This window comes from Tinamus guttatus, unplaced genomic scaffold (assembly GCF_059628265.1).
Source record: "Tinamus guttatus ecotype Peru unplaced genomic scaffold, ASM5962826v1 Tinamus_guttatus_pri_ptg000203l, whole genome shotgun sequence".
NCBI classification, from domain to species: domain Eukaryota; kingdom Metazoa; phylum Chordata; class Aves; order Tinamiformes; family Tinamidae; genus Tinamus; species Tinamus guttatus.
The window spans coordinates 3951621-3964733 of NW_028288737.1; the positions used below are offsets into that span (position 1 = coordinate 3951621).

The 13113-nt window shown below is 39.7% G+C and overlaps 1 protein-coding gene across 3 annotated transcripts in view; it reads left to right on the forward strand.

The window, feature by feature from the left end:
* Positions 1-13113, forward strand: part of MYOM1 (myomesin 1) — a 73297-nt gene that overhangs the window by 45363 nt on the left and 14821 nt on the right. For all 3 annotated transcript variants that reach the window (XM_088524084.1, XM_088524082.1, XM_088524083.1), the window contains 11 exons: positions 2776-2932; positions 3950-4056; positions 4184-4228; positions 7575-7711; positions 8552-8696; positions 9336-9395; positions 9647-9714; positions 10557-10670; positions 11488-11575; positions 12358-12396; positions 12482-12587. In XM_088524084.1, coding sequence (XP_088380210.1) covers positions 2776-2932; positions 3950-4056; positions 4184-4228; positions 7575-7711; positions 8552-8696; positions 9336-9395; positions 9647-9714; positions 10557-10670; positions 11488-11575; positions 12358-12396; positions 12482-12587 — 1066 coding nt within the window. The remainder of the gene's footprint in view (positions 1-2775; positions 2933-3949; positions 4057-4183; positions 4229-7574; positions 7712-8551; positions 8697-9335; positions 9396-9646; positions 9715-10556; positions 10671-11487; positions 11576-12357; positions 12397-12481; positions 12588-13113) is intronic.

The following is a 13113-nucleotide window of genomic DNA, read 5'->3' on the forward strand; positions in this document are numbered from 1 at the left end:
CTGTGAACTCTGTTTTTGTTTTTTCAAAAATAAAGTAGCCCTAATCCCAGACCTACAACCTCCTGAGTCATTATTTCTACCACCTGCAAGTGGAGCAAGACCAGACTTGCGAGCCCATTCTTGAGAACAGCTCACATACAACAGCAACCACCACTCATAACACAAACATCAAATTCATATTGATACTAAGCTTTTGGCTTTATTATTCTGTTTGTTTTGAGGGTCAATATTTGTCTGACAGACTTATGATAGAAACTTGTATGATAGGAACTGTCAAGTGGGCTGAATAGAGATTTTTCATGTAACTACAGTGTCAAGGAAATATCTCAGGAGGAGCTCAGCTTTGCAGATGCAAGACCCACTGCTTTACACAGGCCTGTGATCCTTCCTATTATCAGATTGTAGGATCCGAGCTAAACCCTCACCTGAGAGGCTTGCCGTGTGCTTTTGTAAAAGGAACTTTTTGGTATGAGGGCTCTTGCCCTTCTCTGTTAATACTCAGTACTTAAAGGGCTTGTGCTTTAACAGCTTGTACTTAAATGGCTGTTTCAGCCCCAACAGTTTCTCTGAGCTACACCTGTCTCACCTGGCCTCTAGAAACAGCATCAGGAACACACAAGGGAGAGCTTAAAGTTACAATTACCCGTCTTTCCTGACAGGTTCTGCTATGACTATAGCTCTAGAAGACCTAAAAAATTAATCAGATGGCTGTCTCAGCCTGATTGCTTTGTAACTTTAATTACACAGCAGTTATCCATCAGAATCACTTCAGCTAATCCATAGTAACATCCAACTTGACAGAAAAGACTGTCTGTGGCATGTTTTGAAAATTTTAAGACCAAGTCTCAGAAATGAGTAAAACTGTCCCTTTCAGCACCTATGATTAACTATGTTTAAAATGATGCCCATGACTCTGTTGTCAAACCGTCTGATTTATCTTAAGATTAACTCTTTCACTTCAGTGTAACAAAGCATTCAGATAAACGGGGATAATCAGTATTTGAAAGCACATCTCAGTATTTTATTTCTTATGATACCTTTAAAAGAGGCCCTGTATGACAGGTTGCCACCACCAGGCTTTATGGGAAGGGAAATACCAAGACTGGTATAGTTACGGCTGCCTCTTTGGTTTCACTTTTCAGGAAAGGTAGAGCCCTTTGCCCACTACTTTAAAAAGTTGATGTTTTTTCCTCGTACTCTTCAATATAAATATTACAAGTAAAAGCCAGCGTCACTTTTGGAGATAAACACAGTGTGTTGTTCTCATAACATGATTTCTTTAAAACAGATATAAAAGATGCTGCCCTTTGAATGGGTCTTCTGTCTGTAATTCTTGGCATGTTGCATAAGCTGCCATCAAAGGATTCATTTATGAATGATCTACAGGATCTAAGCACTAATGAAATGTCAAGTAATGAATTTCTGTATAATAAATTACATCATAAAAATGTGGCAAATATGATGCTGCCTAGTAAGACATCTATAGACCTCAGGCTTCATTTATCATACACTGGTACTTAACATGTGTTTGATTACTGGGCAAGCTGGTAAATAATAGTACCAAAACATGAATATCAATTTTCATTAAAGAGTTATAGCAAGTTGTAAAGAATAAGAAGGCTGCACAAATACAGATTCTCGGTACCGGAGCTACTCACAGTGCTGGAGAGGACGTGTATAGTGTTAGGAGGGGGAGACACAGAAAACTCTTTGTACTTTTGAGGCTCATTAAGAATTATGGTGAAAATAAAGCATTTCATTTCAATGTCAGGAATAAGGCTTTTGTCTTTAAGACACCATACTTTGTGGAGGAAAGGGTATCATTAGCATTCTGGGCAGCCTAGGATTGTCTTAAACTAAATAATCTGAGTGCCCTATTCAGATGTAACATCCAACTCAAAGCCATTCAGAAAAGGAAGCTGGATGGTCTCCAACACCTCCTAATGCACAGGCTCTGAGTGACATTCCCAGGCAAGTTGTTGAAATGAAAGTTAACACCTTGGAAGACAAGGCTGCAGAACCACCCGAATCCCAAATGAAGTTCTCCCAGCTGCATCAACACGCAAGGGGCAGGCTGGAGATACCCTCAGATTTCTGGTCTGAGATTCACCCTCAGGGTGTTTTTGGGATAGACCTTATCCAGCTCAAGGACCATAGATACTGGCGAAACAGGGTGGGCGACTCAGCAGCTAATTGCAAGTGCTGCCTCCCTTTTCAGGCCCAGACTGCAGCAGGGCCAGATGCCAAGTACAGTGATCAAACCAACTTTCCTGTCTCTGAAAATGTGCCTTATTTACACAGTGAGTGCAGCTGGGGCAACTCGACAGTTTTCTTTTTCCTCTTTTACCTCTCCAAATACCTACCTTTGCAGTTGGTATTCTCTTCAGAGCTCTTACATGACTAGAGAATGAGAGTTTTTTGTTACAAAAAGAAAGCTCTAACTATTCATTATCATGGAAAATATTGCTGTTCATATACTAAACATTTAGTGGATGTAAACATTTAGTGGCTCCCTTTTTTTGCACTCTTCAGGATTTTCCAAAGCAAATACCATCACTCTCGTGTGTGCTCAAATAGGTCAATTGATGTTCTTTAATTTTCTCCATATTTTTATGGATTACGATAAGAATTTTACTCATGAATCAAAGATTAAAGTACTAATGTTTGCAGGCTGAGAAAAGGACATGGACCTGCTTAATCCAGTCTATGAATTATATGTACGTAAATTTGCTGGTTTCTCTAAACAATTGGAATTGCCTTTTTCTGGTCTTTCAGGAACTAAAGAAGTAGTGGTTGATGTAGATGATAATGGAGTCATTTCCTTGAACTTTGAATGCGATCAAATGTCTCCAAACTCTAAGTTTGTTTGGTCCAAGAATTATGAACCAATTGAAGATGACTCTCGACTGGACATTGACACAAAAGGCGGAAAGTAAGAACCCTTGGTGGTAAAGCTAGTCTTGGTTTTGCAAATTGTAGGCTGGCTATAGAAATTCATGCTTTAGGATAAGAATTAAATGTGCCTTTGATGCTAGTAGGTTGCTTTATGCGGTTGCTGTTCTCCTGCAAGTCCATCTGCAACCATTTGGAAATTGTAGCTCACACTGAATGAGTCAGGCCTTTTGTAAGAGCAGAGCTTCACAGGGAGAGTATATGTGCCCTGTCATCTTGTAACCTGTTAACCAGGGCAGACTTATTATTATGAGTCTCCAAAGGCTAAAATTGTCTGGCTGCTTGCAAAATGCTTCTATTGTGTAACACTTGCAATTTTCTGAGGTGCTGGAGTAAGCACTACTCTATTTTGAGCATGTCTTCATGTCCTAGATTTGCTAACTTTTATAATTCTCTGTAAATCTTATCTGTTTCTTCAGACATTCGTCAGAGAAGAATAAATGGCAAATGCACATGTTCAACCTACAGAGTAGCCATATGTCTTGCCCCTTACAGAAACCATACAGAAAGTAACAGCTCACAACACTCTCTTAATATTCCATATGAAAATTGTATCACACACTCATTACACTCATGAAAGCAAAGTCATCAAAGATGTGGCAAAATATTCTTAAAGGCCTGCTTGAGCTAGCTTAAACTGTCTAGCTCCAGTATCTTCAGTGCTGTGAGTTTGTATGGCTTCTTGGAAAAGCTGAGCAGCTTGGGCCCCTCTCTGTGATGCTTCCCCAGCAGAGGCAACCCCTTCACTCTCGTGATGTCTTGGATGTTCTTGGTTCCCTCTCCACTCTCTTCTTCACTGACAGGATCCACACAGTCTGGAAATACAGGCTGTGTTGCCTCTTTTTGCAGTGCAAATGGCAGGATGCTCCTCAGGGCCCCATACTTTTCTGGTCAAAGCAAAGGAACACAGGAATATTTTTATCTAGTGCTAGAGACATAAAGGAGGAGGTTAGTTCAAACTGGTCTCATCTTTTGATCAAAATGTTTCTTTTTGAAGGTCAAAAGCTATCTTTAAGGACCTTGGAGAAGAAGATTTGGGAATTTATTCTTGTGTCGTTACAGACACTGATGGAGTTTCATCAAGTTACACGATTGATGAAGAAGGTAAAAACTATCTCTGTTAAGCATGCTTATTTTGTTTTCATGCCTGGTTTTCCTGCTGTAGTTTCAGGCTTATATTCATATTAATTATTTTACAATATTCATAAAAACTATTTTATGTATTTTGCAGAAATGAAACGTCTTCTTGCTCTGAGCCATGAACATAAATTCCCAAGTAAGTGAATTGAACATATCTGTAGAGGAGAGGTTTACGTGCATTGGGGTATGTATCACAAAACTCCTGTCAGCATCAGGTAGAGAAGTTTCTACAGCAATTTCAAACTAAAGCATGTTTTGAATTGCAAATCTAAGATTCCTTTTTTTTTTTTTTTCTTTCAGTACATTTGTGTATTATTGATGTTCTTTCTGCTCTGTGGCATGTTACTGTCTAGGTATATATATCGTAAGTCTATATATTAGAAGGGAAATAAGTATCCTGTCGTGTTTGTTTCTTCCGCACAACAGTCGTTCATTATTACTCAGAATACCTAAACTGGTTTGAGAAACTGTAAATTCTGCCCCTTTACCTTTACTCTAAACTGATGTTAACATAAGTTCAAGAAAAACAAAGCAAACATTTGTAGAAAACTCAGCTGTAAAGATATATATATACAGCCATTTTTCTTTTGAAATTAATTCCCTCCTTCTTTTCTGTAACATTTTACAATCTGAACATCTTGTTTGCTGAGATGGCAATTTCCTTAAGTCCACAGAACTCCTACACTTTTATGTTGTCCTTGTGATAGTGCAACTTTTAAAATTTCAGCAGAATGTAACTTGAATAATTGAAATAATAATAAATTGAATAGTCGAATGAATCCTGTTACATACAGCTAGATGACGTCTAAATCTTATCTTTTCCTACTATATCTTCTTCTTCTTTGTCATTCCCTACACTAAAATTCTTGCTTATGTTTTAATGTCTTCAGTTTTGTGCATGCTTTCCTGGAACCTCTGCCGATTCAGCCCACTTTGTACCTCTCCAGTCCAGTTAAAACTTGGCCCTAGAAGTTGCCTGTCATTTTGTATCATCTCTCTTCCTCATTTCCTTCTGCAGCTTTTCCGTATCAGCTCTATTCCTCTAAACATATTGTATCACCTTCTGACAGCTTAATGACAGCCCAAGCGTCACCTTGCTTACTCCTGCTCCTCCCAGGCTTTTCCTTCTAATTATGTCTTTAAACTGAAAGTTACTCATCACAAACCCTCTTGTTGCCTCATGTGCTTACTTGCCCTGACCCTTCTCTGCTGAGGGCTCTTCCATACTCCGTATCCATAGCTCATGCCACAATCTAAGTTCCTTAGGACACAGATTGTGCCTTTTTTTTACACAGTAGGTACATTTCTAGGTGTATATTGAGTAGTCAGGAGACATGAGCAAAAAGGGGAACTCTTGAAAAATTTATCCAAACATTGAAAGGAGAAAACTGTCTTACTTGATTTGAACCTTCCGGGTACCGTGGACACTACAAAACGAATCAATTGCAAACAGAGGTTGGGGTATGTCTGGCTATGCCTATGAGGTTGGAAAAATCATGAGTTCCTGTCAGTCGACAGGGATTTTTAGTCATATCTGTGGATAATCTGTTTGAGCATTACCAAAATTCTCTACAAAAAAAGAGAAAGATTAGTCATAGGCATTTCTGATTAAACAGAAGCACTTGTATGTATGTTTGTTTGTATATCTGATCTGCTTTTAATTGTAGTTTAGGCTTAAAAACACCTGCAGCTGGCACCTTCCCTGGAAAATGGGTTGCCTGAATAATTCAGTCTTAGAGAATTCAAGGACATGTGAAGGCAACAATGTATTAGTATTAGATAAAAGATAAATTGTTCCAGATCTTCAATTTGGTAGCTGCCTGAGGACATTCTGCCAAGTCCATGTGGTAATTTGTGATGTTGTACCAATACAAAAAGCATCTATAACCTTGTAAGCATGATGGCTGGAAAGTCCCTGAGTAGTTGTCAATTGGTGCTTAAGGAAATAGAAATACTTTAAAATGAGACTTTTGCTTGCCGAGGGCTGGTCTCTCAGATTAGTCTGATTCCTTTGGACTACATCCTTTCAGCCCTATTGTAACAGTTTCTGAGACACTTCCCCCCTCTCCATTTTAGGCTAAGATATTCACAGTTAATTACAGACAAATCAAGTGATGAGTTTAAAATTGCCATGGAGCTGACAGCCAGACAAGAGCAGTGCAGCCTCATACATATTCACACCCCCTTCCTGTTGCTTCAGCTGGCTTGTGTGGCATTACAGTCACTTTGTTTCAAGAAATTATGCAAGCTCTCAAATCCCTTTTGCTTCTCATAAGCAAAGTGATGCAGTAGGCCAGGAAGCTTCACGTGTACCATTTGCAGGGCTGTGGCACATTCATCACGTGGCTGCTCTTTGCCTTGCTCCGGTTTGGTAACTGCAACCCTCCAGACTCCCTGTTAGCCATTTTGCTCTCCCTGGTTATGCCTGTGTCTTTTTCGTAATTCTGTTTTCCATCTGGAAGGAGGAGGAGTTTTGCATCTGTCGCCAGGCTGCATAATCTGGCGTTTGTGAAGTGTGTCTGTGTATCCCCAGTCAGCAGCACAATGTTGCTGTCCTGCAACACAGGATTTACACTGCTGAGAAAGTGGGGATTTCGGCAGTACTTGATCCTGAGAGTCTGATTTTGCTGAAACCTTGAGCATCCACTAGAAAAGCTGGAAGTGATAGAAACCGATCAAATGATTAGTATCAGTATCAGTCTAAATGCCCATATTTAAGGCTGCTGATTAAATACTCTTTACAAAAAGTTGGAGTGAAAGCTAGGTTAGCACTTTTAGTGACAAGAACAAGGAAAAAGGAAAAAAAAAACCCTATGATTTGCTACCGTATAAAACAATTTATAGTTTCTTGCTTACATAAGAAATTGGTCTGTATGCCATGGATTTCTGTATTTGTGTGTAAACAAATGTCTGACTGAGATTTATGGTGTATAGCAATACTAAGTGAAGTCTGGAGGTAAAAGTTTCACCCACGGAAGATCAGATTGTTTAGAAAAATCCCCCAACCTGCAGGACTTTCTGATTAGACTTTGTGTTTGCTTGTTTTTTGTTTGGTTTTGTGGGGTTTCTTTTGTTTGTTTGTTTCTTTGTTGGGTCATTTCACTCTCTTAGAATTACATGATTAAGCAGCTCATTAAGCATGGGTCTGTGCCACATGGACCCATATCATGCTACAGAGCTATGTGCAGGTTGCCTTTGAAACAGATTTAGCCGTGTATTACAAAAGAGGAACACCAAGCATAACTTGAACATTTCGAGTTTGTGCTGGCATAGAGACTGAACCATCAAGCTATTAAATCTCATCTGTCATCCAATTTATTTGTGGATGGAAGGATATTTTGTAAATGAAGAGCTATCATAAGCTAGTTACACTGCATACATCTGAGCATGAAGGGAAAAAATTAGCTTTCTGATTACAGAATAAAATAGCTGTTGGGACACGGACAAAGTACATATTTCGTTTGTTTCTCTCTTCTGTGTAGCTATCCCACTTGTATCTGAGCTGGCAGTGGAAATTTTGGAAAAAGGAGAAGTGAGATTCTGGTTGCAAGCTGAAAAACTGTCTGGCAATGCAAAGGCCAACTTTGTATTTAACGATAAGGAGATTTTTAATGGAGAGGTAAGCTTTTTCATTCCCTACAGTTGTCAGCCTTTTTCTGTGCAATGAGTATTAATGCTGCCGTCTTTAATGCACTTTCAACTAGTCTTCCATCCTAAGGCATTTTCATAAGAAATATTGTATGTCACTGGAAGCATCACTGGAAAGATTTTGTCTGTGGCTCTGAGCTACAGCCAAATTCTACTGCTTGCAGTTTACGAAATGGAATTAAATGACTTCCCGTCATCTTCGGGAGTCCCACATTTTCTGTAAACAAGTGGAGAGCATAGGAGTTCCTGTAACAAGGTGGTCCCAGATAGTAACTGCTGTGGCCTTTGAGGAGTTGCCTTCATCTACAGCCCTGGTGTACTTTTGTGCTTGGATCTCACATCTCTGTGCTGTTGGAGGAATTCATTTTATGAAGAGAAAGCTTGCAGGGGCAGAACTTTCTAGCAGCAGAACTTGTTATTCCCAGAGACGTGCCGAGACATGCTTTTGTTTCTCTATCCATGTCTTTTTACTGGTCATGCTATGTAATTCTACACTGAAGTTTGTAAAAATAACATCATCTCAAAGACAGTATTGTTTTGAAGATAAGCAAATCTAAGCCTTTCTAGAGAAAAAGAACATGATACTCAGCATGTGACGGGAAATGACACATACTTATAGCATTAGTAAACAGGCTTCCATCATTAACAGATTTCATATTTCCGTGGTCACATATTCAGACCTGGTGATAGAGCAAGAATCTTAATAAAGAAAACAAAGAATTTCACCTAAAGATGGCATATAATGTTTGCAAAATTTCTAGTTTCTAGTTCTGATATTTATCAATTGTTGCTTTTCTTTCTGTTCCTGAAGAAATACAAAATGAAGGTGGACCAGAAGACAGGCCTTGTTGAAATGATTATGGATAAACTTGAGGAAAAGGATGAAGGGACTTACACTTTCCAGCTTCAAGATGGAAAAGCAACCAACCAGTCCAGCCTTGTCCTCATTGGTGATGGTAAGCTAATCTAGGCTTTTGATTGTAGTAGGCTGGAAAAAAAAAAAAAAAAAAAAGACACTAAGGATGCCTCAGATGTCCTCTTCACTTTCCAGTGTTTTCTATGCTAATAAAAGTTCCAGTGGTTGGTCATATTCCCACAGTGTGTGTGTGTAACTGCTATTTGTAAAGTATCTGAAGAAAGGGGAATTGTTTTAGAAATATAGAATATTGCAGCCTGTTATGGTTTTGCTTTTCTACAGCTGCAATTAAAATTTCCCAGAATATGAGATGGTGCAAATGCCTGTTCTTGTCAGCTAGCAACATAGACCTGCACCTCTTAGGATTTCAGCTGCTTGCTGATGTTGCGGTCTTGCTTGTTTTTCCTTCCTGCTGCGAGTGAGAAGTAGCTGTATGATTGCAGATAACACTTGACATGACACATGTTAAACTGATGACTGTAAGCACCTAGGATAGTTGAGCTGGCTGCTATCAAGTTCTGACACTTCGAAATGTTTGAAATTAACTTTCTGAATGAAAACTTGACCCTACAGCAGAACTCTCAAAGGGGAAGGGCTTTGCTTAACTGTTATAACAAGTCAGGGCTGTACAAATGACACATTTCATATAGCCTTAATTTTTCCCTGTTTTAATCCCCAGTGTTCAAGAAGCTGCAGGATGAAGCAAATTTCCAAAGAAAGGAGTGGCAAAGGAAACAAGGTGATGATACAAATATTTATAAGAAGCACATATATGTTATTTTGTTAAGTATACTGGTATGTCTATTTATGTTAATTTGAAATAGGTGTTTTTATTCTGTCTATGTAGTTCCTTATCTTCTGAAGGAGAAATAGGAAAAAGTTGAACACATTAAAATATAAAAGTATTCTTGGCAAAAAAACACATTAGCCTTTGCTTTTGTATTGCGAATACTGCTGATTTTAAAGAAATATATCTGTAATTTTAAACAGGTCCTCATTTTGTGGAATACCTGGGATGGGAAGTTACTGATGATTGCAATGTGCTGTTGAAATGTAAGGTAAGAGCCACAGAAGGCATTAGAAGCACAATGTTCAAAGAAATACTTTGAACTGCCGCTGCTTAGATGGGGAGGGAGAGAACTAAAGACATACCTTTGCCTTTGCATTCACAGTTACATATTGAATAGTGACAGAGCCTCTGAAAACACAAAGGCTAATCATCGTGGTGTGATTGCAGATGATCTGAAACTTCGGGCTGGAAATCTTTAAAGCAAAAAATATAGTTCAAAGATAGACAAAGAGGAGGACAGTGGGGAAATCAAAATGATTCAAACTCCAGCATATCTGATAATAAGTGCCTGTAGAATCAGTAAGCTCTGTTTTCTTTGCAGAAATACAGTATCTCAACAAACAGCAATACAGTGGTTATTTTGTATAGGATAGAAAGAGGGCAAAAGTGAAAAAAAAAGTTCTTCAGGGCAGGGGCTTTTTTGTTATTTGGGCAGTGCTACTGGTATTAGTTCAAGCTTCAGGTCTGTCAGACATCCATCCACTTTGCCACCCATCCATCCGTGTAGGAACCTGGATAGAAATAGGTTCTTTGTGAATTCTGGGGTATTCTGCTTTTCTTCCTGTTCGTGTGTGTAGAAATCCTTTGGGCAGGATTCAGCGGTAATCTGGAATCCTTGAAGCAGTTCACAGTTCTTTCTTCCCTCTTTTTGTTCTTTTAGTTTTTCTTCTCCCTCATTTTATTAGTAAGGCCTGAAACAACATCCTTATAACTCACAGCACTCAAGCTGTAAACTTGTTCTTTAGTATTTAAACAGTCTAATCTATGCAGTGCCAAGTTCATCTGATCAAATGGATAGAATAATTATGGTGTGGTCTTCACCCATTTTAGGTGGCTAATATTAAGAAGGAAACACACATTGTATGGTACAAAGACGACAGGGAGATAATGGTAGATGAAGAACATGACTTTAAGGATGGTGTATGTACCCTGCTGATATCAGAGGTAAGTGACTGTCTTTGCTAGCCCTAAACATCATTGTTAATGTTATGAATTCGGATCAAAGATACGATCTAATCTGATATTTCAGCAGAACAATCAAAATAGGAAGTGAGCTTTAAAAGTGGAAAAGCTCACAAGATGCCTGTATTTTAGCTAAAGCAAATTTCTATCTTTAACTGTGCTAATTCAGGTTATCAGGAAATGATGACAAAAGAGATAATAATCTTGTCGCTTCCTTTCCAGATCAGTTTAACAACAAAATGCGACCACATTTGTGTTACATGAGTTGCATTAGGAAAGTGTTTGTCACTCGCAGACTTTACAAGGACCGGGCTCTGCCGCCAGCCCGGAGGCTAATCCGAGAGGCCGTGGTTCATCCCCCAGCCTGGCTGCAGAGGCTGGGCATGACCCGCATTCCCCTCTAATCCCCCGCGTCTCCATTCCTCCAGCTGCGAGAAGGTGCAGGGCATCGCAGGGCTGGCTGCCCCGGGGCCTGTGCGGGGCTCACGTTGGGTGCCCATCCCCGGGGCATCGGGCACCCCTGCAGCATGGGCCAAGGCTGGGGGGATGTCTGTGGCTGAGGGCAGTAGCTCAGCCCAGACCCAGCCGACAGCGGCTCCGCACGGAACTCAGTTCAGGGCCCTCCCAACTTTTTGTTGGAAAAAGTTGGTACCTTGTGAGAAAAAGGACGTATTTCAGAGGCTAAATCTAACCTTTTAAATCCCCAGGAGAGAAAACACAGAGGTATCTACAATGAAAACCAGATTTCTACAGTAACTATTCTGATTAGTAACTTTATTTGTGCTATATTTTATTTTAGTTTTCTAAGAAAGATGCTGGAATCTACGAGGTCATATTGAAGGATGACAGAGGGAAGGACTCCAGTGAACTGAAGCTCATGAATGCAGGTGATTCTGCATGTTGTAAGCCAGAGCAGTTTACAGGGTGAATGCTTGCCTGGAAATGAGTTTTTTTGGTAATATAGTCAAACGCACGTGTCATTTATGTGTGGTTTTATTCCTCCAGTGTATAAGATTGTCTCATTAGAAAACCGATTTTTTCCTGGGCAAATAACATTTGAATACAGATTACTGCATTTGGATTATGTGCAGTTTGGGGAGAATATTATGACTACAGCTAAGCAAAGTAACACTTTTCACCAGAGGCACATCAGTCGTAGATGTCTACAAGTATAAAAGGAAATTACAGAACCAGATAATTTTAAAAGCTTTCGCATTTTTATTATGTTTAGCCATTCTTTAGTTTAGGAGCATTGTTACTCATTGAACTCACTGTATGTTTAGAATTTCAATCCTACTTGTTCTGCCAAGCCAGTGGGGAAAAATTTGTATCCATTACAATGTACAAGGATGGGTTAACATTCCAAGTGAATATTGTAATTTACAGGGAAAAAAAAAAAAGAGACAGAATGTAGCTGTACTACAAAAAGAGAATGTTCAGCTGCATCAAGGCACAGGCTGCATCAAGCCTGTGATTAAATAAAGTCAGGAAATCATGGAATAACAGGCTATGTTTCTGCACTGCTGTGAAATCTAGTATGCTCCTCAAGATAACTATGATTTCTCTTTGGAACCTGCTAGGGAGAATATTTCGGAGCCGGTACTTGTGCCTTTACTGACTGTTTGAGCTGCAGGCACAGACTCTTACACTATGGGTTTTATTTCCACAGCTTTTGCGGATCTGATGAATGAAGTCTGCAGAAGGATCGGTAAGCGTTTAATTCTCTTTTCAGATGAATGAATCATTTTGGCACTCCATGAATGGCTGCCTAAAAACATATGCTCTTCTTTCAGCTTTATCTGCAACTGACCTGAAAATCCAGAGCACAGCTGAGGGCATTAGGCTGTACTCCTTTGTTAATTACTATGTGGAAGACCTGAGAGTAGGCTGGGTGCACAAGTAAGTATGTAAGGGCTTTGCAGAAGTCTCGGTGTTCCTTGATTTTATAAATCAAACAAAACTTGGATATGTGAGAGCTGTTGGGGGCCCAGTTTTCCCTTCATTTTCTCTCCTGTAAGTGCTATTAACTTGAGTGAATCACTCCAGTATGAAACTGGAACAAGACCCGTAGGTTTCGGTGGGGCAGGCCACCATCACCTCCATCATGAGTGACAGTCCCATGCTGTGGGTTGTTGTTAGGCCCATGTTGCTTCCCCATCCCAGATAGAGGCTGCATCTTTCCCTGTATCCCTCTTGAGGAGCAATCACAAGTAAAAGCTGTGGAACTGACGGGCTTTGAAAACAAGACAGTATTTCTGGTTCTCAGATATCTGGCCTGGAAGTCTGCTTGTCTAGAAGCTGTAATTCACAGAAGCGGGGACAAATGGGCACCTCTTTGGTGCACAGGTTCATGTTTAAGAGACAAAGCAAGCTCCAGCATATGCCTGGGGCAGTAAAATCCAGACAACCCCTCCTGTGCAAGCTC